Source organism: Alosa sapidissima, chromosome 22 (genome assembly GCF_018492685.1).
Source record: "Alosa sapidissima isolate fAloSap1 chromosome 22, fAloSap1.pri, whole genome shotgun sequence".
Classification (NCBI taxonomy): domain Eukaryota; kingdom Metazoa; phylum Chordata; class Actinopteri; order Clupeiformes; family Clupeidae; genus Alosa; species Alosa sapidissima.
This window is the reverse complement of record NC_055978.1, coordinates 16,130,546-16,157,005: the sequence shown is the minus strand read 5'-3', so window position 1 is coordinate 16,157,005 and position 26,460 is coordinate 16,130,546. Positions and strand designations below refer to the sequence as shown.

Here is a 26,460-nt window from a genome sequence, read left to right as displayed (position 1 = left end):
GTTCTCTTCTGCTTTTATCAGTATTTTTCACTGCAAATTCTGTGTTATGTGTCAGCAAAGATTGTTGCTGTTTACGAGATACTTTTGAATGGGGAGGGAAGGGAGGTGCAAAAGTGTAAAAGTTGAGATCAGCTGGAGGTCTCCGGCTAGTAAAGGATATGCTGGGGTAAACTGATTGAGCGGCTGACTTCACAAGAAAAATGCTACTTGGCAAGTCTTGGCAAGTTTACCGCCCAATGGCTAAGGAGGTTGCACAGAAGGCCATCTTGTGAGCATGAGAAGTATAAAAACAGAAGTGAGGATAACTGAGGCACTAAGGAGCTGAAGACCTTTGGGTAAGCTACACCTCAATTCTGTAATTATATGACGGCTATTTATGATCAAATATTCTGTATTTGTTGTCTATATTTGTATCCATTCTATATAACAAAATAATTATCTTCATGGTTACTCCTTCCATTAGACACCTTTTTATAATAATGTGCCATAATAACTTTAATAAATTAAGACCATCCATAAATGGTGTTTTAATGGCCACATTCAATGGCCACATCACTGAGCATTTGTTAATGTCATTTAAAGATGCAAATGTTTAAGAATAATATAAACAAATGAAATGTAAGGTCTGTGACAGTTAAACAGAAAGCAGGCAAATGAAGGTTGAGGATTACTTAACTTAAGCCCACATCATTACATCATTTTTATGAATATGGAGGAAGGTTTGGGTTTTAATTTGATTGCACCCAAGAGAAAACATCACAATGTGGATGAAAAGCTCGGAACTTATTTACAATTAGTTGTACTGTATAAATTATGTGACATCTAGTGATAAACAAAAAGAGGTTGAGAGGCATTATAAACCCACAGCACAAAGAGAATTGCATGCCTGTGTCAGATGAAAAGTCATTCAGCCATACAGGCTTGCACTGACATGAAAAGACAGAGAGAAAGGGGCTATGTGACGTAAGCCCTCATCATTGCACCTCTGTGATGATTATGGAGGAACGTTTGGGTTTTAAATTACAACCCCAAATCAGAAAAAGTATCTTATAAGAACATTTTGAAGTTAATGCCAGCAACATGTCTCAAAAAAGTTGAGACTGCAGGAACTTATTGACCAGGGGCAGACTGGCCATCTGGCATACCAGGCATTTTTCCAGTGGGCCGACGCACCTTTTAGGCGATAAAATAGGCTATATAATTTTAATTTGTTTGGCCAACAATCCGCTCAAACGAAGGACAGTCAGTGGCCCATAGGTTCATTTTTCATACTGACACTGGACTGATCCAATAACAGCTCTTGTCAGGCCCCACCCCTCCCATTTTGGCTCAGAGCCAGGATTCTGTGAGTGCATCAAAATGTGTGACATGCCATGCTGATGATGATGATTATGATGACTTATTAATTGCGATAATGTTATGACATGGTAATGATAACATAGCAAGGCCGTACTGTAATCATAATGACAAAAATAGCGCGACTTAAGTTTTCTAAATGAATGATTTGCAAAACCTGACAGCAACCCTGAGTGTCAAATCGATGTTAACTAGATCAAATATGACCACCGCCCAGTCCAGCACATTTTTTCCACAAACATAAGTCACGCTTGTCAAATTGTGTTAATTTTCTACTTTGTTTCTTTTTTGTGTGTTTGTAATTGAGTGTGTGCAGAGTGTGTGGTGGTTTTTGTGTATATGTGTGCTTCTGTGTGTGTGCCTGCATGTAGTTTTTTTGTGTGTGTGTGTTTTGTGTGTATGTGTGCGTGTGTGTTTGTATGTGTGGGTGCATGTGTATTGTGTGTGTGTGTGTGTGTGTATGTGTAGTGTGTGTGTGTTTACGTGTCTTTGTGTGTGTGTGTGTGTGTGTGTTTTTATGTGTGTGTGTCTTTAAAGCGCATTTGGCGCTTTAGTGCTGTATGTAGCCTCGCAAAAATATTAGAGCTAGAATTTCCTAGTCGTAACAATAATAATTCATTAGGACTATTTTCTGCTAAAACATTAGGCTACATTATTTTACGTTCAAATGTAAGCTATTCTGCGAGACATGTACAAATTAGGGCTGTCAAAATAACCGATTAATTTCGATTAATTAATTTGAGAAAAAATAACTGATTAAAAAAAAATAGTGCAGATGAATGATCCCTATGACCTTTGACCCCGAGCCGTTCTAGTCAGTAACCATTAGACTGTAAAATGAAGGAGAGAGAAGAAAATGTGCTGCCTACAGTAGATCATTGATTGGAACATTTAGTTTTAAAAAATGGTGTTGATGGTGTTGATAAAAATAAAGTATTGATTAAAATAAAGTCCTCTGCAATGTCTGCAGCAAGGAATTGGCATATCACCGGAGTTCGTCAATTCTAAAGTCGCACATCAATGCAAAGAAATAGTGTTGACATTGAGGGGAGTGTTAATTTATTTTCATTGTGTCCCCTAGGTCAGTGGTTCTCAAATGGGGGTACGCGTAACCCTTAGAAGCCGATTGACGCAAAGTGCGTCAAAAAACACATCCTTCTTCTCTGTTACATTGCTCCGCTGTTCATAGCAGCGAGATGAAGCAATGATTGCGTGACAGAGCAGACGATGGGCTTTCCAATAAGACCACGCACTTGTCTGTACGTTAAAGTATGAAGATTAAAAAAAAATCATGAAATTAAATCAAATTGCATCATATTTACAGTATATACTTCTCTGCGTTCACCTGCGCACCCATACTCTTGTTTGAATTACTCACGAACCTGTGAACGCATAGATATGGCAAGCATATCAGATGAAAGAGGAGACACAGGGCTATCCATTGTAGGGCTGCACAATTAATCGAATTTTAATCACGATCACGATTTTGGCTTCCCACGATCAAATTTGCGTGATCGAGCGATATTTCAAATGCGTGCTCTACCCTCTGTTTTACATATCAACGAATGACTAAACCAGGGGTGTCCAAACTGCGGCCAGCCATGCACTTTAATCCGGCCCGCCGATCATTTATTAGTTTATCATAGGCCGCTCGCTATTTTTTTCCAGCGATAGACGACGTTGTGGTTAACTTTAGGCTACTGCAAACTGCTTTACACTCTTCTTAGAGAACGTTTACAATGTCAAAACAGCTTGTCACATCGAGATACATAGTATCTCCATTGCAGCAGATCTAACTACGTTATGCTAGTCCATTTAATTGGGGACACATTTGAGCGTGGGAGAGAGGGCGATGGCAACAGTAGTTCCCACTACTGACCATTTATAAACTGGGGTAAACACATGAGGTACAACATAAGGAAAGACTATACCAGCTAACACATACATGACAAGGTAAACGCAATTACTCATACTAAAACCAACATCAACATTACACACACACACATACTGCACAGCATTATGGGAGTTCAGTCATGAACCAGCTAGGCCCCCCGAGACTTAGTCTATGTCCCTTGTGTGACTCAAGTCTTACCCTACGTCAGTCCATGAGCCTGGCTGGGACGCGACGCTGGCATTGTAGGCGCCCCGCTGTTGCGGCGGTGACTTCTGGGTACGGCTGCACAGCGACCGGTGTTAGAGCCACAGCTCCATTGTCGCCAAGGTCCACAGAAGCAGTGTCCAAGTCTCCACGACCCTCAGCTGAGGCCAGGGGTCGATACGGGGCCAGTCGATCACGGTGGAGAGCCACAACTCTCCGACGCTTAATCAGTCTCACACGATAGACCACGTCAGACAGCTTCTCTAAGACATCGCACGGCCCGACCCACTGGCTAGTGAGTTTCGGGGAAATGCCTTTCTTTTTCTCCGGGCAGTACACCCAAACTTTATCGCGGGTTTGGAACTCCTGGCCGCGACAGCGCGTATCGTAAGCTCGCTTTTGACGTATTCCAGCTTCACTCATAGCCTGCCTGGCCAACTCGTGTACTCCTTTCAGTCTCTCGTGTAGCTGCTTGTAGTATTCCAGCCCTGGCTTACCTCCAATCTCCGCTTCCGGAGGCGAACCAAACACCAAGTCCACCGGCGTGCGAACATCAGAGCTGCCGGTGTGCATTTCGTTGACTCTTGCACCGCTGTGCGATATGCCCACAGCACCAGGGGCAAGTGTAAGTCCCAGTCCTTTAGTCGGCGGTCGGCCATTATGGCCAGCTGCACTGCTAGCGTCCGATTAAACCGTTCCACTAGCCCGTCGCTTTGTGGATGCAGAGGTGTCGTTCTCGTTTTCCGGATGCCCATGCGCTGGCAAACCTCAGCAAACACCTCTGCCTCGAAATTCCGCCCTTGGTCGCTGTGGAACTCTTCCGGTGCCCCGCACCGGCAGAACATCTCAGTGACCAGTCTGTCCGCTGTCGTCTGGGCGCTCTGATCTGGCACTGCATACGCCTCCGGCCACTTAGTGAAATAGTCCATAGCCATAGTCACAGCAGTGAACATGCAGTTCAACGTCCAGCCTGCATCCCGGCCAATAGAAGTGGCTTCTCAGCCGACGAAGAGTTTTTGCAATGCCGAAATGAGCCGCCTCCACTGCCCCATGTACCTGTTCCAGTACACGGGCTCGTAATCCAGCAGGAACAAGCAACTGTCATGTCAGAAAATGGCAGATTGTCTATCGGGAGCTCGCCAGTGTCTATACAACAGTCCTTGACGTGCTACTATTCCCGGCCACTGTGAATAAATCACTTTGGTCTCTGGATCGAGTGCTGATACGTCAGTCCATGGCGGTCGCTGACCGGCTTCGATCCATGACCACACTCGGCCGAGTGTGGCGTCCTCCGATTGCGCCTTCCGGATCTCCTCCCTTGACATCACGTCCTCCGGCGACTGCGCGTCGGTGTCCAGGATGAACGGCAGTTGAGGGTCAGGGAAAGCGAGCACTGGGGCCTCACATAGCGCCCTCCGCAGCCGCCGGAATGCTGCGTCGCACTCTTGCGTCCACTCGAAGAGCTGGCCTTTTGTGCGTTAAACGATGCAGCGGGCTGGCGACTGTAGCAAAGTCCCGGATGAAACGCCGGTAATATGACGCCAAGCCCAGGAAGCTCCGCAGCTCAGCACCATCACGCGGAACAGGCCAACGTCTCACCGTCTCCACCTTAGCTGGGTCGGTGGCCACTCCGGCGGCCCCCACGACATAGCCCAGGAATCCGGTTTGCCTCCGGAACAGGTGGCACTTTTTCGGGTGCAGTTTGAGCCCAGCACCCCGTATGGCGTCAAACACCTTTTCCAGATGTCCTATGGCACCGGTGAAGTCTGTTGCATGACACAGGATGTCGTCCAGGTAAACCACGCAGCATGTTCGTGGAATGCCCGCCAGGACACGCTCCATCAGCCGCTCAAAGTTCGCTGGCCCGTTGCATAGGCCGAATGGAAGTACCCGGAACTGCCACAGCCCTTGCCCGATGGTAAACGCTGTCTTCGGCCGAGCTTCCAGGGCTAGCTCAATCTGCCAGTAGCCACTGCGTAAGTCCAGCGAGCTAAACCAGCAGGAGCCGGCAATGCTGTCCAGCGCATCGTCAATGCGGGGGAGTGGGTAGGAGTCTTTCCGGGTTACCTGGTTGAGGCGCCTGTAGTCAACACAGAACCGCCACGAGCCGTTCTTCTTCCGGACGAGTACAGCCGGCGCAGCCCAGGGACTACTGCTTGGCTCTATCACTCCTGCCGCGGCCATTTCCTTGATCTTTTCTTCAGCTGCTTGTCGTTTGGCGAACGGTAAGCAATGAGGCTGAAGTCGAATGGGCTGGGCAGTACCACGCGATGTGTCCCGGCTCGCCACACCGGTGGCATCCGTCTCCGCTGGCCAGCCTCTTCCACTCGCATGGGCGGCGTTGTGTCATGTTCTGCCGCGTCACCTCCAGTTCCTCCTCGTCTTCCTCCATCGATGTCTGGCGTACGTAATGCCTCGACTCTGTTGTGCGGAAGATGTTTTCCACCCGTTCGGCTTCCGCGAGGGCCGCGGACAGCGAGCTGGGGGCGCTCAGGCGAAGGTGTTCTTTTAGCCGCTCTGGGTGGATGCCTCGCACGAACACTTCCAGTGCCATCTCTTCATGTAGACCCTGGCTGTACGTTGGGTAGCCCCGCCGGGCATACAGCTGCAGGTCAGCCGCGAACTTGCCCAGTCTCTCGTCCTTGTGTCGCCGTCTGGAAGCGAGTTGTTCTCTGGCATCGCTGATGAAGATTCTCTGGCCGAATCGTCGTTGCAGAGCTGCTTCGATTGCGGTCCAGCTTACTTGCTCCGCCGGTGGCAGGTCTTCTAATACTTGTAGCGCTTCCCCCTCCAGAGCCAACGCCACCTGTACGCCCGTTCTCTCCGCCGACCAGCCATTCAGCTCGGCTGCCAGCCGGACCTGTACCAGGTATGTCGCCAGCGGCCTTTCGCCATTGTAGTGGGGCAACTTTACTGGGCCCAGCAGGTGGCCATGGGCGAGTGTTCTCCTCCCGTCCAGTAGGGGTCATCATCCCACTTCTGACACCAATGTAACAATCTTGGAAAGTTGTCTAAGAATGGTTTTATTGGTTACGCACCAAAAGACACGAACGTCCTTACACAGGCAACACAAAGGAGGTCAATTAAACAAGCACGATACACAAACAGGGTAGTCACATACAATACACGGGGTAAACACATGAGGTACAACATAAGGAAAGACTATACCAGCTAACACATACATGACAAGGTAAACGCAATTACTCATACTAAAACCAACATCAACATTACACACACACACATACTGCACAGCATTATGGGAGTTCAGTCATGAACCAGCTAGGCTCAGTTCACTACAATACAAAACATTATTATTATTATTATTATTTGTGTGTGGCCCGCTGGCCAATTTTCAAAACCCAATGTGGCCCTTCAGTCAAAAAGTTTGGACACCCCTGGACTAACGATTACAGTAAACTCATGAACACGAAGCAGAGCTTAAGTGGCTAATGGGGAGCGTTGGGAGGATTCCCGGTGGGCGTTTTCCCAAAATATTAACAAAGTAGCATGCACAAAACATTTGTTTGGAAGTTTGGAAGTCGCAGTCAAATCTATATTTGCAGTAATTTAGGAGAGTAAATCTGAGGGGAAGAATTTGGGTGAGCCAGATAGCAAGTCCAATATGTTTAGGGAAAAATATTTTTGTCAGTAAAATTAATTAATAATCGTGATCTCAATATTGATCAAAATAATCGTGATTATCATTTTGGTCATAATCGTGCAGCCTTGGTACCAAGTATGTCGATCCTTCTGGCTTATGAAAACAGACGAAGTGACTGCAAAATAATACAAAAACCAACTGCACACCCATTACTCTCGTTTGAATTACTCGCGGACCTGTGATCAGATAGATATGCCACGCGTGTCAGATGAAAGAGGAGACACAGAGCTATCATTTGATACCAAGTACATCCTTCTGGGTTAACAGACGAAGTGACAAAAAATTATAACTTCATATATAGCTCGACTTACCTCATGTTTTTTTCTGTTTTTGTGGCAAAGCATGTTTATAATCCAACGCTATTGTGTGTTTCTTTATGGCAAAGAATGTTCATAATCCGGTTTTGAGATCCTAGCAAATTCCTGCATGGCATCCAATTCAAGGCTCACATTGAATCCCAATTTGTTCCACAAAGAAACACCTTTTTTGCCTTTACTTTGTTCATGGCAATGCAGTAAAAAGTTGTAGAGAATCATGAGTGCAGACAGGCACACGCTAACACGTAAACTCGGGTCAAGTCAGGTCAGATCACTTCGTGTTACAGATATGGAGCGCAGAAAGGTCATTTTTAATCACTAAATAAAAAAATGGCATTTATTTCTATAAGGCGCACACATGGCCGGATTATCATGGCCCTGTGCACAAAATCGGAATGTGCCCCTCTCCCTCCCCACATGCACGCTCGCACACAGTTGCCTGATGGTACGCACAGTGTGTATGGCTGTACACCTGCAGGCACGCACTCACTAACCCCAAAGCTAACCTGTAGGTTACAGCAGCTGTGAGAACCACCGTTGGGCTGCTAAGAAAGACTTTGTTGTAGTTTCTAGATGATACAAACACAAAATTAATTTCTGTCAATTAAACCTCTTATCAGATTTATTTATGGGTATCCTCATTTATTGTGATGTCGAAGTTCCATGATAGTGTTTGTTTCATGCATGCAGTGTGTGGTTTGGATGAGCCAGAGCGTGCCTGTCTTCAGCTTAAAGTTTCTGTCCAAAATTGTGTGAAAAATGATTACAGTTTTTTCTGATTGCTTAAGCACATTTTTTGTAACTATGGCTTTTTTTGCAAAACTCTACACACAAATGGCAAAACCTCTCACCCAATCAGCAAAACATTGTAGTTCTCTTGCAAAAGCTAACACACCTTGCTTAACTCTTCACACCTTCGTAAAAATGGTGTTTTCGTATCTAACAGTAAACACAAGCCATCACAATAGTAAGCACACAATGTGCCAACAACACACTGATGGTATGAATAAAAAACACATCTGGCTTTTGCTTTCTCTGTGCACAAGGTAGACTATGTCAGTTTGAGGTCATACTTTTGTCATAGTTCTGTAAACATACAGGGATCCCAACTTCAAGTACTAGTGTTGTATTTACACACATCAAAACAAACACAAGTGTGTTTTTCCAAGTCAAAACACAAAATAGCATTTCACTGAGACAAAACAAATCAGTGTACATCGGGTCGTCTCTCTCAAAATTCTGTCTACATCACATGCAATGTCCTAGTCCAAGGCACCGGGAAAAATATATTCTGGAATGACGTATCCAGGCCTGACATGACAATATCCCCACATGTAGACTGTTTTTTTCTCTTCTCACTCTTCCTGCTCACTCCATCGTACCCATTGTACATTACCTGTGGCTTATTTATAGTGCTTAGGCTGATTGCAAAGTGAACTAATTATCTAAAACAGTTTTCACATGAGAAAGTGTGCCAGAGAGTTGGCAAAATAATGTAAATAATAGCCATTGTGCCTACAGTTGTGCAAAGTGTGTGTTACAAAATTGCAAACTGAGTGCAAAGCAGTGTTTGTGCTTTTAGTTTTGCGAACTCAGTGAGTGATTTTGCCATTTGTGTGTAGAGTTTTGCAAAAAAAGCCATAGTTACAAAAAATGTGTTTAAGCATTCAGAAAAAACTGTAACTGCAAAAAAAAAAAAAACCCTGAACCCCCGAATTTTTGTAGCCTACCCTACTTAAGGCAATGGTACGCTCCCGCGTCTGCGTCCCGCGCACACGGCACTGGTGAGCGCGTGACGAGAATTGCATCATTTTTACAGCATGCATGTCTTTGAGTCGACCGAAATTCGTGTTAAAGTGACACATAGACTGCACATGTGTGAAATGGAACTGCTGTAAACACTCCCCTCCAGTAGGTGGACCACATAGAAGAACAACACTTAAACCTAGAAACAAACCTAGACAGAAGAAGACTTGTTTGGTTACCATAACGACGATGGAGCAGAGAGCGCCTGTCCTCAGCTTGCCTGGCTTTGAGTTACGTGAGACACCAGACATGGAGTCAACTTCGACCGATTAAAGCCACAATCCACAGATACATTCTTTAACATTATATTTAACGGTCACTTTACCATCTATGATGTAGAACCCAAAGTATTTCAAGTGGACATAATTATCTGTCTGCTGGCCGTTCTGTGCGTCACCTTTGATTGTCGAAACAGGGTGGCTGCATGGGCTCATTGTGGCTACTGGCTATTATATTGGCTTGATTTGGTCATGAGCCCTGGATCATATAGCACTGAATGAGATGGCAAACAATAAAATAAAACTAATCATAGACTGTAGAAATGCGATACACACTAAAAACCGAATAGTTTATTTATAGTTCGACTACGGATATTTCACGTCATGTTCGAATAATTGACAGCCCTCCATGCATAGAGAGCTGACATGACTTCGGATTAAATGCATCTTTTAAAAATGAGCGTAGCCTAGCACCTATTACTGAACAATGCTGAAATAAAATCGCGAAACCCAGAGCCATATAAAGGTATCTATCTACAACGCTCAGGCGAAACCCAGTAACACTTGCTGATCAAGATGCATTCTCGTCTGTTCCGTATACTGCATTATCAATAGTGATTATAATAATAAAGGGAATGTACCTCTCCCAGGTGCAATCATTATCACCTAGCCTACTCCTGAACAATGCTGAACTCAAATCTCGCCTGTCAACACCGGATAATGCATTATCATAATAATAATTGAAGGAATAACCTAGGCTACCTCTCGCTCTAAATACACCCATTATCACAGTGAGACATTATACATTATGATACTGTACATCATGATAGTTACTTCAAAACTTTTATTGACACGTCATATTTACAGGTTTTTGGTTCATACTTTTTGGTATGAGGCAGGTGTGAAGACTCAATACAAATTTAATTGAGGACATCTGTACGCACAACTCTTTCTTACCATGCTGTGCTTAGAAAAATGTCTTTACTTTGTATCGCACCAATATTGCTGCCCTCGCAGCACCGAGCCACTTAGCTATAGGCTATAGGCTAAGTAGCCTAATAAGCAAGTAGGCTAAGCTAGTCTCTCAGCTATACCAACAGGTGTGCTGTGTGTGTTCTTGTGGATGATAAATGGAGCGATGCGATGGGCCAGCTTTAGCCTGGGTGTTCCCATGCTGCCTTGCGCGCGATTTGATTCACACTGCTAAGGCAGCCTGGAGACCATGGAGCAAATTTTCGCCTGAGATAGGGGACCAATCACAGAACAAGGGGGAAAGCAAGACGATGATGAGCTATGCACAGACGCATTTGATAGACATCCGTGGCACCCAATAAACGGATCTGGGCATTTTTTTCAAATACGAGAAAATTAACGTTTGGTTCCCAGACCATGTCTCATTGAGAAGTGGTGGCGCTAGCCAGGCTAGGCCAGCTTATCAAACTTCCCAGCAGACAGGTGAACGTACTCGTGGTGCTTTTTCCTTCATCAGCTCTTCCTTCGTCCTCCCTCGCACATCCCACGTTCTTCTTTTCTTCAGGCGTTTCAGGATTCTTTGGTGGTTGTGTCCTACTTTCAGGCTCGACGTACCGCCCCCAGTTGGTGGGGCAGAGTATCACAGTTAATCCGTAGTGTGCAGGCGTTAACCTTAACGATTTAACGCGCATTCAGGACAGCAGAAGTTGGAGTATGCTTCACGTCCACGGCAAAAATGACGCACGTCTTGGACACACGCAAATGTGACGCACGACCATACCAGAGCCTTTAGCCTACAATTCCTAGGCTATACTCGAGATGTCATTTTAGCTAACGTGGTTAGAAGTTTCTCGGATGCAATTGAGCAGTTAGTCCATACTTCATCAACCCACAAACATGAAATTTACTTCTGTCAAATCTTTTGAAAGGGAGAGACACTAAATTACGTTTTCAGTGTAGGGTAGTAAGCACACGCAAAATGTAGTGGCTACGCACAGAGCAAGCGCATTCTGCCTGGTACAGATCACAATCTAATGCAGACAAGGCTTACATGAAAATGATGCACGTTTCGACCAGAGACGAAGCTAAAGGTGAAGATATCTATCTCCTGTTACTGGATTAGCAGGTAAAACGGGACAGGAGAGTGCCACCCTCATCGATCGCCTGAGTCAGGGTCGCCTGCAGGAATGAATGCTATGCACACTAATCTACACTACAATCACGCGATTTTGGACAGAAACTTTAAGCTGAAGACAGGCAAGCTGCACGGTCTGGCTCATCCTAACCACACACTGCGTGAAACAAACACTATCATGGAATTTGGACATCACAATAAATGAGGATACCCATAAATAATCTGCACTGATAAGAGGTTTAATTGACAGAAATTACTTTTGTATGTGTAGGCGATCATCTAGAAACTACAACAGAGCCTTTCTTAGCAGCCCATCGGTGGTTCTCAAAGCTGCTGGAACCTACTGGTTGTGCTTTGGGGTAGTCTGTCTGGCGATGCGGGTGGCACCTATGGAAGCATATGTATAGCTTAATTCAAATGAGAATGCAATCTGCAATATGCAATTCAAAAAGACATTACATTATGCAATTGCCAATTCATTATGCAATTTAATATTGCAATTTGCAATAATTTCCAACAAATTGTATTTTAATCTGCAAAGTGACAATGCAATCCTAAAATCAATTTGAATAATTTTGGCTAAAAAATATAATAAACATGGATTGAATTGCATTCCATTTTGCCATGGTACTTCAGTCTCAAAATTCAAATAGCAATTTATTTTGCATTTCAATTTTCAATATTCAGTTTCATCATTTAACTGTCAATTCGTTTTGCAATTTAATATTCAAAGTGCAATGTAGGATTGCATTTTGAAAACATATTTGGCAAAACTGACAATGCCAGCCTGAAAAAAATTTGGATTATTTTGGGCAAAACGTTTTGCCATCGTTTTGAGGCATTTTATTCAAATGGAAAAGAAATAGCGCCCCCCGTGATTGCATTGCACTTTGCCACGCTCTTTGTGTTGCAAAATTCAAATGGCAATTCGATCTGTAATCTGTCAAGTCACTCGTCAAGGCGGGAACTAGGCTACGTCACTTCCGTGATTACGTCTTACCCAGTTAGCGTTTGCAATGGAGGAGTTTGCAGCTGCAGGTCTCTAGCCGATGATGTAGCACACCACCGTGTCAACAAGTCTGACTCAACGGACAGATTACTGAAAATGGACGACAGAGCTATCTAGCCCTACTTGTCCGATCTGATGTCAACCTGGTCCGTTCAAAGATTTCTGAGGCCTTACAGCTAATGGGCGCTAGCCGGTGGGGAGACCTTCTGTGGATATAGACCTCTCCAGAATAAGTCCCGCCTCCGTAACTTCCGTATCCATCCAACTTCCTGGCGTCGATTGTCTATGGGAAATAACATGGCGAAGTAGCGAAGTAGAAAAAGCTGGTGGGCAGATTGGCCTACACACTTCTGCCATCTAGTTTCCACTGGATTTTTTGATTGTCGGTGCCGTTTAAGTAGTATAGTATACTACTTAAACGGCACCGAAGGAGGAGGCGGGACTTATTCTGGAGAGGTCTATACCACTGGAGGGAATAGAGGGTTACCTCTCCTATGAGGGAGATCGCGGAGCTCTTTGGAGTTCACAGGACAAGTAGGGCTAGATCGCCCACTCTGTCGTCAAAATGCAATTGTCGTTAGTTAGGCTAAAACTCACACAGCCTCTCCTTGCCCTGCTCACACACACACACAACCTCCATGGTCTGGCTAGCCTCATAAGCGGACCGGGGGGTGCGGTCGCTCAGGGCCCACGTTTGGCCAAATCTATCTCGCTGAATTGTTGTATATGATGCTTATTTGTAGGCTACTGATTGCCTGGGGTGATTGCTGGGGGGAGGGGGATGCTACTAAAGATGCCGCTGGTTAGACAGGCAAAGTTATCAGCAGCAACATAAGAGCCTTAATAATGTAAGAACACAGCTGGGTCTCACGGACACTAGGCCTACTCGTGGTCACGGTTAACATTATTCATCAACTGTGACATGATATGTTTGCGCCACCAACACTCCCCCCTCCCCCCAATAAAAATCGCAAATGCCCCCTCTGTCACTGTACTCTACAGCCGGGTCTGTCGGCCAGAGACCTTAGTGCAGCTGCAAACTCCTCCATTGCAAACGCTACCTGGGTAAGACGTAAACACGGAAGTGACTTTAGCCTAGTTCCCGCCTTGACAAGTGACTTGACAGATTACAGATCGAATTGCCATTTGAATTTTGCAACACAAAGAGCGTGGCAAAGTGCAATGCAATCACGGGGGGCGCTATTTCTTTTCCATTTGAATAAAATGCCTCAAAACGATGGCAAAACGTTTTGCTCAAAATAATCCACATTTTTTTCAGGCTGGCATTGTCAGTTTTGCCAAATATGTTTTCAAAATGCAATCCTACATTGCACTTTGAATATTAAATTGCAAAACGAATTGACAGTTAAATGATGAAACTGAGTATTGAAAATTGAAATGCAAAACGAATTGCCATATGAATTTTGAGACTGAAGTGCCATGGCAAAATGGAATGCAATCCATGTTTATTCTATTTTAAACCAATTTTTAACCAAAATTATTCAAATTGATTTTAGGATTGCATTGTCACTTTGCAGATTAAAATACAATTTGTTGGAAATTATTGCAAATTGCAATATTAAATTACATAATGAATTGGCAATTGCATAATGTAATGTATTTTTGAATTGCATATTGCAGATTGCATTCTCATTTGAATAAAGCTACACATATCTATAGGCACCCTCACCTCCTGTCTTACCTGCTGATCTAGTAACAGGAGATAGATATCTTCACCTTTAGCTTCGTCTGTTGTCAAAACGTGTGTACAGTAATATTCTTAGCATGTAAGCCTTGTCTGCATTAGATTGCAATCTGTCTGTACCAGGCATTAACAAACACGCATGCCCTCGCTGTGCGTAAAGCCACATAATTAAACGCCCCACATACTCGACGCACCCGACCAGTAGCGCGACAATGTGTCGTCACAGAAGCGCCGTAACCATTTATACTCACGCGTGGTGGTCGCAACACTAGTTGCAATATTCTCCTGAACAGAGGTGTCGCTGTTGTGAAAAGACTAACATTAACTACTTACACAGCAGAAGAAGCTGCAGTAAGAAACACCATTAGCTAGCCTCTGTGATAGTACTTCAGACTTTGGTTGCTACTATTCACAACTACCATCATCATTATCATGTAGTTTCCAAGGTGTGTGCACAGGTAGATAGATAGAAATTTTAATAATTTAAACAGTTTAGTTAGCTGGCTAGCTAGCTAGCAGCTGGCTGAGTTTGTGTAATTTCCTGAAGTGGAAAGAGATTTTGTTCAGGCCTTAATAGATATCCTTTGTTTGAAAATAAATCGTTTCTATTCTTTCCTCTTAATTCCATGTGTTGCAACTCACTGGTAACTTTGTTAACTTATCCAGCAAACTATTAAAAATTCACGACTGTAACAAAACACTGCAACTCGCTTGCCCTCGAACTAGTCCATCTTCCTGTTTCCGCCTTGTCGCGCTCGTCTGAAAAAAAAATGAGTGGTGCGCTACCGTGTGCTACACGGCCAAAACCCTGGCGCGCCAGAGAGATCTACGTCATTTTGACGTCACATTGTCGCGCTACCAGTCGGGTGCGTCAGGTATGTAGAAGCCAGTATGCTGCGCTACACTCAAAACTTAATTTAGTCTCAAAAGTTTTGACAGAAGTAGATTTCATGTTTGTGAGTTGATGAAGTGTGGACTAACTGCTACAATTGCGTCCGAGAAAACGCTAACTGCGTTAGCTAAAATGACATCTCGACATGACGACTATAGCGTAGTCTGGATGTTATAAAATGTTTCGATGTGATAGCTCGCCCTCACTCATTGACTGACGGCAGGCAGCATTTGTGCAGGCAGCTACAGACACTGTTTTTGACGTGATTTAACATAATATTTTAATTGAACGGGTTGCAAAATCTGCATAAAATTAGGGAAGTGAGTACTGCGTTTGTAACGTGATCGAAAGTAATATTTTGACTGGTCCCGTGCCCCTAGGCAAGTGCCCAGTTGCCCTAATGGTTAATCCGGCCCTGGTCGCACACCACATCTGTAAATTGCTCATCCCCAGAGAATCCCTCCACCATGGCAATGATATTGCCAGATTCAGGACAGTCTGCCCTACACACACATTAAATGCATGTAGAGCTATGAGCTTGCTGTGGTGAGATACATGTCAAAATATAAGATTTTTTATAATACGCTTTTTATATTTGAATTCTTTAAAAATCAAAATAAAATCAATGCTAGTACTAATACATGAAATCATGGTAGATCTGGATAGCCTAGATTCAGCCTGAAAAAAAAAAAAAACAATATATAATATGTGTGTGTGGCACAATGACCAGAATAAATCCTTATGAATAAATGTAGTGAAAATGCCCTAAAAACAGCTTAGGGTATACTATATATACTATACTATATACATATATTTAAAAAGTAGAATCCATGCAAAAATACTTAAAAAACAATTATTTAGTAAATATTTCAGGAAAATATACGTTGTATGTGTATGTGTTTATCAGTTCCAAAATTTAATAAATTAGACACTGATGGCACAGTGCTCTGTCTTTTTTCACAACTAAAAATGCTTTGCGCTGGTTAGGGGGTACTTGGCTGAAAAAATATTTCACGGGGTACATCACTGAAAAAAGGTTGAGAACCACTGCCCTAGGTTATATCTGTGGCCTGAAATACCTTGTATGTAAAAAAAAAACTTCTTCCCGAAGCACTTTTGAATTTATTTCCTCAGCATATTAGGTCATATCATAGATTATTATGGCCATTATTTGAACAGTGAAAATAATAATAAAAGATTTTTTTTTACTTTAATGTCACTAATGCTGATTATTCAATGATTCTTTTGAATTTAAATATTTAAAATACTTTCACAGCAAAAATTCTATCTGCGATTAATATAGATTAATTAATTACAGAGTATGTAATTAATTCGATTACATTTTTTAATCGATTGACAGCCCTTGTAAAAATAGACAATAACACATTCACGTTGCCATCAGGAATTATTTGAACAAGATGGTAGTCTCACATAGAGAAGTCTTTTATTTTTTATAAAGTCTTTTATTTTTACACTGTTTGGCTGACAGTCTTTAAAGTACCCTACATATGCATCAGTTCTAGGCTCAATTTCATTTCCAGGGAAAGATGTTTTTTTTTATGTTTTAGCCTATGTTAGCCTACAGCAGGAATAGTGCCTGGCATGTGGGGGCGTGGCATCACGATGGTTGCTTCCCTTCCCATCAGAGACGGTTGATAAAGCGAGACGATTCATAAGAGGGTAAATTCTGGCACGTTGTGATGTGGGGTTCGAAGCTGTCACACCTATTTAGGAGTCTAGCGGGAGGTCCAGTTTCGATGTATTCCTATGGGAGAAATGAACATTTTCACGGAATATGACCAATCCCTTACGGCTCCTACACACAGCTGCGTGCATTGCGTTGCTGAAGAAGCATCCCATTCACTTTACATGGGCTCACGTCATCCGTTGCCGAACTGAATTGTGGGTCCGTTGCGTCGCATTTCTCCCGCCGCTCGCGTTGAGAAGTTCAGCTGTTGCTGCACCGACAGACGGCACCGGCCAATCGACTGACAGCACCGACCAATCAAATTACGGTTATACTTCAAGTCATTTGCATAGCTACCGTCAGGAACACCCACTGGCATGCGTTGCTGTGTGTAGGAGCCGTTAGCCCTACATTCAGCAATGTAAGTTTTGAACCCATTTTCTAGAAGCCACATGTCTCCCTAACATTCCGACATTGAAATTGTATTTTCCAACGAAACAAATAAAGACAAAAATAGCTTTGTTCGTGATCTGTCACTGTCTCCTCAAAGCTCTGGTGCACAACCACCTGTTCTCAGAGGCTCTAGACTCAAAGATGGTTGATAAACTAACCTAACATATTTTTTGCTAGAACTAGTAGACTACTAGCCTAGAAATCTAGACGCACCCTAGCGGCGGCAAATTAATTTGCTCAGCCTGTACGTCTAGTAGCAAACCATAGGAATTTCTATTGGCTAACACCGTGGATGTTATTCAATCACAGCGCTGTATTTTGTTAGAGAGTCTTAAGGCGGGCTTAACAGGATAACGACAGTCCTGCGACGGTGAACAACAAGGAAGGTGGCTATGGCGAACGAAGAGCGGTTGTTTGAATCGGCGTTGGCGTCAACTTTGGAAGAGTTGGACTTGTGCTTTTCTTTGAAAGTTGAGCAACACAATGCACTTAAGTCATTCCTTTCGAAGAAGGATGTATTTGCCGGTTTGCCGACCGTCGTAGCGCTGGCCTATTGCATGCCTAGGCAGTTTGAAAGACAATTCTCTGCCCGCCCCTTGGATTAAGCGAGGTGAATGGCTCGATTCCATACTATACATTTCAATGATATAGGATGGCCCGCCAGGCTAGTAGACTACCACAAAGTTGCTGAACATATGTTATTTCAGGTTTGTTTGCAACAATATATAAGTTTAACCAAAGTTCTTAGCTGCTAGCTAGCTAGCGAACATTCCCATTCACTTTCCGTTTACTGTGCTAACGTTAGCTAGCTAGCTCGGTTAACAGGGCAAAATGAAATTATTCATTCTGTGTTCGAAAGAGTGTTTCATTGGCATCACACACAAACAATGACTGTAAAATAGTATACAAAATTATATGTTATTATTGCTTATAAACTTATATGTTATTATTGCTTATTCAGAGAAAAGTTTATGTTTTGACACGCCTATTTAGGAGTCCGGAACTAGTGCCATTTCGTTCCATTGGTGAATCGTCTTATGATTCATCTTAGTTAACTATAGAATCTTTGTTCCCATTGTGATGTCTGTCAACCCTACACAACCCTAACCAGTAACACCAGAACATAGTGGCTGTATATGAGCAAAGTTAGCAGTAATAGTCATAGATGTTCGTTATAAGACAAAATCAAAATAACATAAAATTGCAAAACTGTCACTATCACTGTTTAAGTTTGATGACCATCAACAATACAGTATTCTATTTTGTAGTTTTTGAATAGTTCTTGCATGCTGTTCTTTCTTACATGTCTTTTCAACTTTCTGTCTTTGTTACAGTTTATTTTGCTGCAAAACCCCAGACTAAGCTGAAAAGGAATACTAGGCTACTTAATAATAATTGGAGTTACAGCAGGTTATTCCTACTATCGTAAAAGTTAAATCAGTTTACAATGCCCCAAGAAGAAGCTTACTCCACTCTCATGCATGGTATAAAGGAGCTCACATTTAAAGGGCCGCCAGTACCCAGTAAGCTGCTGCTGAATGGTCATCATGCGTTTCCTTTAGCTGTGAATGCCCAGGATCAGGTCATTATAGCTGCCTCATGCTATGGCCTTGGCCGTATTGTGGTAATGGGGCATGAGGCGTACCTTCAAGACTTCCCAGACCTAGTTAACAATGCCCTGGGTTGGCTTCAACCGTCATCTGGGAGGCCTAAAGTAGGTGTCAATTCCAGCTGCCAGGCCATTGTGGGAAATCTCTCTTCTTTTGATGCAGAGGTCTGCCAATTCAGAAGTGATCTTGGAGTCTATATCTCAGATGCTTATAATATAGATCCATTTGCTGAAAAGATGGTGAGTTTCCTCAAGGAAGGAGGAGGGGTTCTTATTGCTGGCCAGGCCTGGCACTGGAACCAGATACATCCCCATGAAAATATACAGCACCATTTTCCGGGTAACAAAGTGTCTGGTGTGGCTGGTATTTTCTTCACTGAGCACTACGGGCCACATGGATCTGTGACTGTGCTATCGCAGATGCCTTCCAGTTGGTCTGCAATGTAAGTATGGGTTTTTGTGCAGTATTGCTATATAGTTTGAAGATTTGATCATACAATTATGTCTCAAATGCTACATGTTCAATTTTTTACACACTAGCTGGGTTTCCATCCAACTTTTTCATGCACATTTTTTACCATTTGAATAGGAAATCGTGTCTGGAAACTTGGAATAAGCATAACATTTTCGGAGTGTCTATTTACACCCCTGGTACCAATAGGCTTGGCCACACAGCTGGGCCCAGTTCCCCGAAAGCATCTTAAGCCTAAGAGCGTCGTAAAGTCCCTCTTACGAACGCCTTAAGATTTGACTATTTCCCGAAACCATCGTAGCTTATGAGCGTCGTGAAAACACTCGTAGATCTACGAGTGCTCCAGAGTACTCGTTACTGGCTAAGAGCGTCTTAACGCATATGCCTCAGTGGAGTCACCCGCAGGAAGATCAGTGACATTACATGTGTCTATGTAATGTCACAGATCTTCCTACTGGTGACTCCACTGAGGCGTGTGCGTGAAGACGTCAGCAAATAAAATCCGCTGCATAACTAAACTGACTTCACTTGTGTGAGTTAATATATGTTCTTAGGTAGGCCTAGGTGGTTGGTGCAGGAATCATTCATACCAATGTTGTTAAAGTCATAGTGTGTTGCAGGGAAAAAAACATTGTCCTATATTACGATCGGCCAATATATATAATTATATATATGTAAAAAAAAAAAGGGAAACAAACACAAAACAGGCAACAGGAGAATGTGACTGAGAACCAAATATGAAGGGAGAGATTTGTGCAGACGGTGTAGGAGAGAAGTTGGAGGGGCAGTGGCAAAAGCAACATAGGGAGGATGCGAAGTGTGCTGGTGGTGATTGGTGACACTGTGTGGGGAAAGGAGCAACCCAAAACATTAAAAAAGTCCTGGATCACGTCAAGGCGGGCCTCAAAACCAGCCATGTAGTGCTGAGGTTGGTCGTCTGGATCACGGCCCCCCTCATCAGCCTCAGCCTCCTCCTCCTCGTCTGGACAATCCGGAGCAGGGCCTTCGCCGGACTGAAGAGGAGTCCCCCGGCTGATTTGTGGACACACTGGAAGCGCAACTTCCACCGCCCGATGGTGCGTTCCACCACACTTCTGGCCAGACGATGGGCCTCATTGTAGGCACGTTGATGGTTGTCCTCAGGGTTGGCCACAGGTGTGAAGAGGTATGGCCAGAGGGGGTACCCACTGTCGCCGAGAAGTCGCCACTCACCCCTCGACGCAGTTGCCTCCCGACCAACAGTGGACTCCCTGAAAACAAAGGAGTCGTGCGTGCTGCCCGGCCATCTCGCCACAACGTCAAGGATGATGCCCCGGTGGTCACACACCAGCTGGCAATTGATGGCCGCGTACCCCTTCCTGCAGATATAGATGTGACCATCATTGTGGGGTGTCAGTATGGGCACTAACGTGCCATCCACCACTCCGGCCACCTGAGGAATTTGATGCTCTCGGAAGAAATGCCCCTGGATCGCCGTCATCTCCTCTCTGGTGGGAAAGCCGACGTGTAGAGGCACCAGTCGCAGCAGGCAGTCCGTCACTGCCTGCACAGCCCGTGATACGGACACCTTGGATAGGCCATGCCCATCGCCGACGACCTGCAGGAAGCTCCCTGTTGCATAGAACCTGAGGGCGGCCAGGAGTTGCGTTTGCGCTGTGAGCGCAAAGTTCCTCCTGGTTGCGCGCCTCAGGTCCTCGCTGGTGGCCTCAAGGAGCTGCTGGATGACCTCCCTCGGCAGCCTGTACCTCTCGATGATCACCCGATCATTGTACACCTCGAGGGGATCGTGGTTCACTCAAAGTGCGGCGTTAAGTCGCACAAGGCCACTCCGGGGACGTGTCTCTCTCTCTCTCTCTCTCTCTCTCTCTCTCTCTCTCTCTCTCTCTCTCTCTCTCTCTCTCTCTCTCTCTCTCTCTCTCTCTCTCTCTCTCTCTCGCTCTCTCTCTCTCTCTCTTGCGCACGGAGCGCGAGCACTCGCTGTCTCCCAGCCATGGTTTGCTCTGCCAGCCTACATTGACTCTAAGTATATATAGGTCCATATAGTAATCAGCAAAACATATGGATGATTAACGATGATTGGTGTTGAGGCTGTGACGCATCATGTGGATGTCATCAGATACACAACAATTAGGAGTAATTACACACACTGGCTTATATGTGAGGGTTCATGTCATGGCTTGTGTGTGGTTCACATCAAGGCACTTCATGATGATTGTATGCAAAGGACTCATTTGCCTAATTCCTGTGGCCAGTGGAACATGCCAGGCAATATAATGGATATGTATAAGTAGTAAAGGTTGTGTGTTGCATGCAGTGTTTGGCCATGTTATTTATGCCCTCAGACACATGCAACAAAGAAGACTTCATTAAATGATTACTGGAACTGTATATCGGTAATGTATATCTGCTTTAAGGACTGATGGTTCACATGTGACACAGTGGAAATGGGCAAGCATTTAGCACCCTTTAAGCATTTAGACATTTCAATGTGATTTGGTCATAAAATTCCACACTGATGTCCTTACACCTTGTAGGTTCTTAACAACTAGGTAATATTCTGGAATATAGAATGATGACATGGAAGGCACAGCGTGTGGTGTGGCTCACTGGGACCACCTGGAAAGAGATGAAGAGTATGCATGTGAAATTACATTCACAAAGTAAAGACCAATCACTCCAAACATTTTGCTCATGTCTGATGTGTCATTCACACATTCCCAATACATTACATAATTACGTATCACCTTGCTGCTCAGGGAGGATGATGGGCACAGAAATAGTGGGCCTAGCCAACTTCTCCTCCTCCAGTGCCACCTGTCGAGCCAGCAGGTCCAACTTGGCCCTCTTCATATATAGCACCTGCTGCTGGTACTCGGCATCCCACTTGGACGCCTCCCTGGTCAGGCCACACAGCTCCCTCAGCACGGCCAGCTTCTCCCTCTCCAGCTGCACCAGGTCCTGGCTGCACTGGCAGCTGGTAGCAGCAGGAGCAGCAGCAGGAGTGAGGGGGCTCCTGGGTTCCTGGTATGGGGGTAGTGGCTCCGTCGAGGTCCCTGGCTGTGGATCTATGCCCCCCCATCACATCGACCCCCCCAGGGATGCACGATGATGCAGTTGTCCCCAGGATACCCAGGGCCATCTCCTCCTCGGGGGTAAGGGGAGGTGCAGAGCTACTGCCTCCACCTGTTGCTATTTGTTGCCTAATCGCAGCTGCCTTTTTTTTGGCCAAACTGGCAAAGTCCTACCACTTCTTTCAGAGATCTACTCCAGATCGCCTGGTCCCTGACACAGCGGCCATATTCTCCGCTATTTGTGCCCACACCTTCTGCTTTTGCAGGTTGGTGTGGGCACCTTTGAAGCGGTCAAAGATCACACCTTTGTGCGCCTCTATCTCTTCTATGAGGAGACGCACCTCATCGGGCCTGAAGCTCTGTTTACGTCTTCTGTCCATTTTTCTTCTCTCCAACACCGTCCGTGTTGATTGTGGCCATTATATAGACATCTCATCTCACGTGAGCAATTACAACGAAGGTTGTAAAAGGACATGTGATAACGGAGATATGCGTTCATTTCAGAAGGAAATTACTGTTTTATTTAGGACACTTCCTTCCGTAGACACGTGTCTTCCGCCTACGAACAGAGTCGCAGTGCTGATATATTCAGCACTGTTTCGGTGGACAGTTCCCCTTAAGAGCAGTGCACGCGCGTTCACACTACGAGCATGTTCGGGAAACAGTCGGAGAAACCAAACGAACGACCGTAAGATGAATCGTAGAAAACCCTCTTAAGAGCGTGCCATTGTACCAGGGGTACAAATAGCCTTACCCTAACATTTTCTATTGCAATAGAGGTGGACAGGTTAATTCTAGACTTCCTTAAGGTATAATGTGACTATGATGGAAATTACCATATTCTGATAATTTCATGTTTGTTGCAATAGACCTCTCCGGAATAAGTCCCGCCTCCGAAACAGCCGTGTCCACCTAACTTCCGGGCATCGAATGTCTATGGGAAATAACATGGCGTTTCGAAATATCATACCTGTCAAACATCTGTAGGTGGCGAAGTAGAAAAAAATGGTGGGCCGATTGGCCTAGACACTTCTGCCATCTAGTTTCCACTGGATTTTTTGATTGCCGGTGCCGTTAAAGTAGAAATATATCAGTAAGAAGCACTAAGCTAACGCACGCTTCAAACGCTGCGACTCCCCCAGTCAAGGTTGCATAGCAACGGCAATGTTTCATAGTTTGTCTTCACCGAAATGGAGTTCGTAGCACCAGAGCCTGTCTACAGGGGTGGCACTAACCCTGCGTGAAATCATCATGTTTGATAGGTTGTTAATACATTCTGAAAATGTTACTGTTCTGATCAAGGTCATGCAACATAAAGCTATCGACTCAATACGACCCTGCCTCTGATTCCTAGTCTGCTTATCATTATCTGTTTTTCGTGAGAAAGAAAATCTCATCTCGTCATGTCTTTAGTGGCTTTGTCGGCAATTTCTTTCTTTTTCAAATATCTCAATAACAGCCAACAAACTCGCACAGTCAAACCAAAGTTAAGTCATGTTGAAAAGAGGCTGAACCTTGCAAACGATTTACATTTATAGACCACTGAAATCACGCATAAATCACACGTGAAAATGACCATCACGTTAGGTTGTGAGCAAGATCTAACGCACTCCTCCGCCCGCGTACATTGGAACTAGCTCCCTGTTAGCATTAATAATAGTTTACTACTTTAACGGCACCGACAATCAAAAAATCCAGTGGAAACTAGATGGCAGTCTAGTCGGCCCACCAGCTTTTTCTACTTTGTCACCTACAGAGTTTGACAGGTACGATATTTCGAAACGGCATGTTATTTCCCATAGACATTTGACGACCGGAAGTTGGGTGGATACGGATGTTTCGGAGGCGGGACTTATTCCGGAGAGGTCTATTTTATTGCAAATTTAAGAATATGGCAAATAAAACAATTTGACTTCTTTAATGTACATAATGGTTTTACCCTATTTGCACAGGGCTTTAGAAGGATCCTATTCCACCCTGATGCATGGAATACAGGAGATCACCTTCAAAGGGCCACCAGTACCCAGTGAGCTGCTGCTGAATGGTCATCATGCGTTTCCACTGGCTGTGAAAGCCCAGGATCAGGTCATCATAGCTGCCTCATGCTATGGCCTTGGCCGCATAGTGGTGATGGGGCATGAGGCGTACCTTCAAGACTTCCCAGACCTAGTTAAGAATGCCCTTGGTTGGCTTCAACCCTCATTTGGGAGGGCTAAAGTAGGTGTCTATCCGACCTGCCAGGCTGTTGTTGGAAACCTCTCCTCCTCCTCAATTGATGCAGAGGTCTGCCAATTCAGAAGTGATCTTGGAGTCTATGTTACAGATGCCTATCACGTGGGTCCATTTAGTAAGGAACTGGTGAATTTCCTCAAGGAGGGGGGAGGGGTCCTTATTGCTGGACAGGCCTGGCACTGGCACCAGGTGCATCCTCAAGAAAATGTTCTGCTGAACTTCACTGGAAACAAGGTGTGCAGTGTGGCTGGTATTTATTTCACCGAGCACTGTGGGTCACATGGACAGACAACTGTCCCACCACAAATTCCCCTCCGATGGTCCTTTAAGTCGTAAGTATCTTCATCATTTCTTCTTGGCCTAGTATGTGTAATTTACTTTTTGAACATGAGATAGCCTTGTTGTATTTTCTCCCAATCCAGGGTGAAGGGATATTTAAAAGAGGACCTTGATGTGCTGCTGGATGGAGTCTCGGAATTTGATATTCGTGATAATAATGCAGTACCTTCAGAGGTCCTCGTTCATGGCCCACTAGCATTCCCCATTGCCACCACACCTGACGGCAGGGCCTTCTTGGCCGGATCTCACTATGGGCAGGGTCGTGTCATCATTGCCACCCACGAAACATATCTGAGTGACAAACCTTTGTCCCGCTTCTTAATAAATGCTGTGCTCTGGCTGGACAAGGGACGCAAGGGTCTTGTTGGTGTTTCACCTAAGCTAAGAGGAGCAACAAATCTGAGCAGGTCGGGTCTGCAGTGCCAGGTGACTGACTTCAGTGACCGCAGTGATGATCTAAGTGTCTATGTTTGCACCTCATACAGTGATGACCATTGCAATGAAATCCAGAGGTTTGTTGCTGAAGGAGGAGGACTCCTAATTGGTGGCCATGCCTGGTACTGGTCCAACACCAATATTGCTGAAAAAACACTGATTAGATACCCTGGCAACCACATTCTCAACCAGATGGGTCTTTCCTTTCTGCCGTGGACGGTAGAGGGAGGATTGTATGAAGCTCAATCAGGACGTGAATTCTTAGAAGCGTACCAGTTCCGTCAATTTCTGCAACTTGTTTCCAATAATTTAGCTCAGAACCAAAGTTTCAGTGATGATCAGCAAGAATGTCTGAAAAAGATGGAAAGAGACTATGTTAATTACCTCTCTATGTCTGCTCATGACTGTGCCTCCTACTCTTCAGTGCTGGAGATGCTAACAGACTTAGTGAAGACAGGTAAAGTCCCACAGGTATGTGAAAGCTGCCCAGTTAGAAATGTTGAAGACCGTCTGCTTCTTGGAGTTGCCCAGCAGGTGTGTAAACATTGTCCAGATCCGGAAGCTCTCTTGCCCTACATCATCAAGGATATCCCGGCTCTTGTAACTGTCAGTAACAGCACTGTGGCCATCAGTGCTAAAACAGGAGGTTAGTCTAATCACAGCTCATAGTTTGTAGTTCTATGTTCTATGATGTATTGAAGGAGATATATTTCTTATTGTTTTTTTAACACAAATTACAAATTATAGGACATTAGTGGTGAGAGCTCAATTTCGATGAAAGCTTACAATGACATGAAATAGCAAATAAGCAAGTGACGGAAGAACTATTCATGAGCACTTAAAAGCAACTTTTCAATTAAAGGGCTGAAAGCAGCGTTACTCATGAAGACTTGCTCCTCCTGTAGAAGAATGTTGCACATGCAAAATGATAGACAAAGTATAGATGTTTGTGGAGTTTTTTTGTTTGATTTGGCATTGAGTATGACATAATTT

General features: G+C 44.5%; 2 protein-coding genes across 2 annotated transcripts in view; one reads left to right on the top strand and one right to left on the bottom strand.

Annotated features, from left to right (window-relative positions):
- Positions 1–252: 252 nt before the first annotated feature.
- Positions 253–26,460, top strand: part of LOC121697016 (TRPM8 channel-associated factor homolog) — a 34,120-nt gene continuing 7,912 nt past the window's right edge. Inside the window, exons 1-4 of the mRNA XM_042078258.1 lie at positions 253–335; positions 18,644–19,361; positions 24,414–25,025; positions 25,116–26,113. Coding sequence (XP_041934192.1) covers positions 18,757–19,361; positions 24,414–25,025; positions 25,116–26,113 — 2,215 coding nt within the window. The 5' untranslated portion in view covers positions 253–335; positions 18,644–18,756. The remainder of the gene's footprint in view (positions 336–18,643; positions 19,362–24,413; positions 25,026–25,115; positions 26,114–26,460) is intronic.
- On the bottom strand, positions 19,698–22,862 carry LOC121697020 (putative nuclease HARBI1). Its single transcript, XM_042078271.1, has 2 exons — positions 22,169–22,862; positions 19,698–20,887 (listed from the first exon to the last, which is right to left on the bottom strand). Exon 2 carries the CDS (start codon positions 20,868–20,870, stop codon positions 20,277–20,279), a length of 594 nt encoding a protein of 197 aa, XP_041934205.1. The 5' UTR covers positions 20,871–20,887; positions 22,169–22,862; the 3' UTR covers positions 19,698–20,276.

Coding starts and splice junctions, on each gene's coding strand:
- LOC121697020 (XM_042078271.1), bottom strand. CDS start 20,870: ATGACGGCGATCCAGGGGCATTTCTTCCGAGAGCATCAAATTCCTCAG.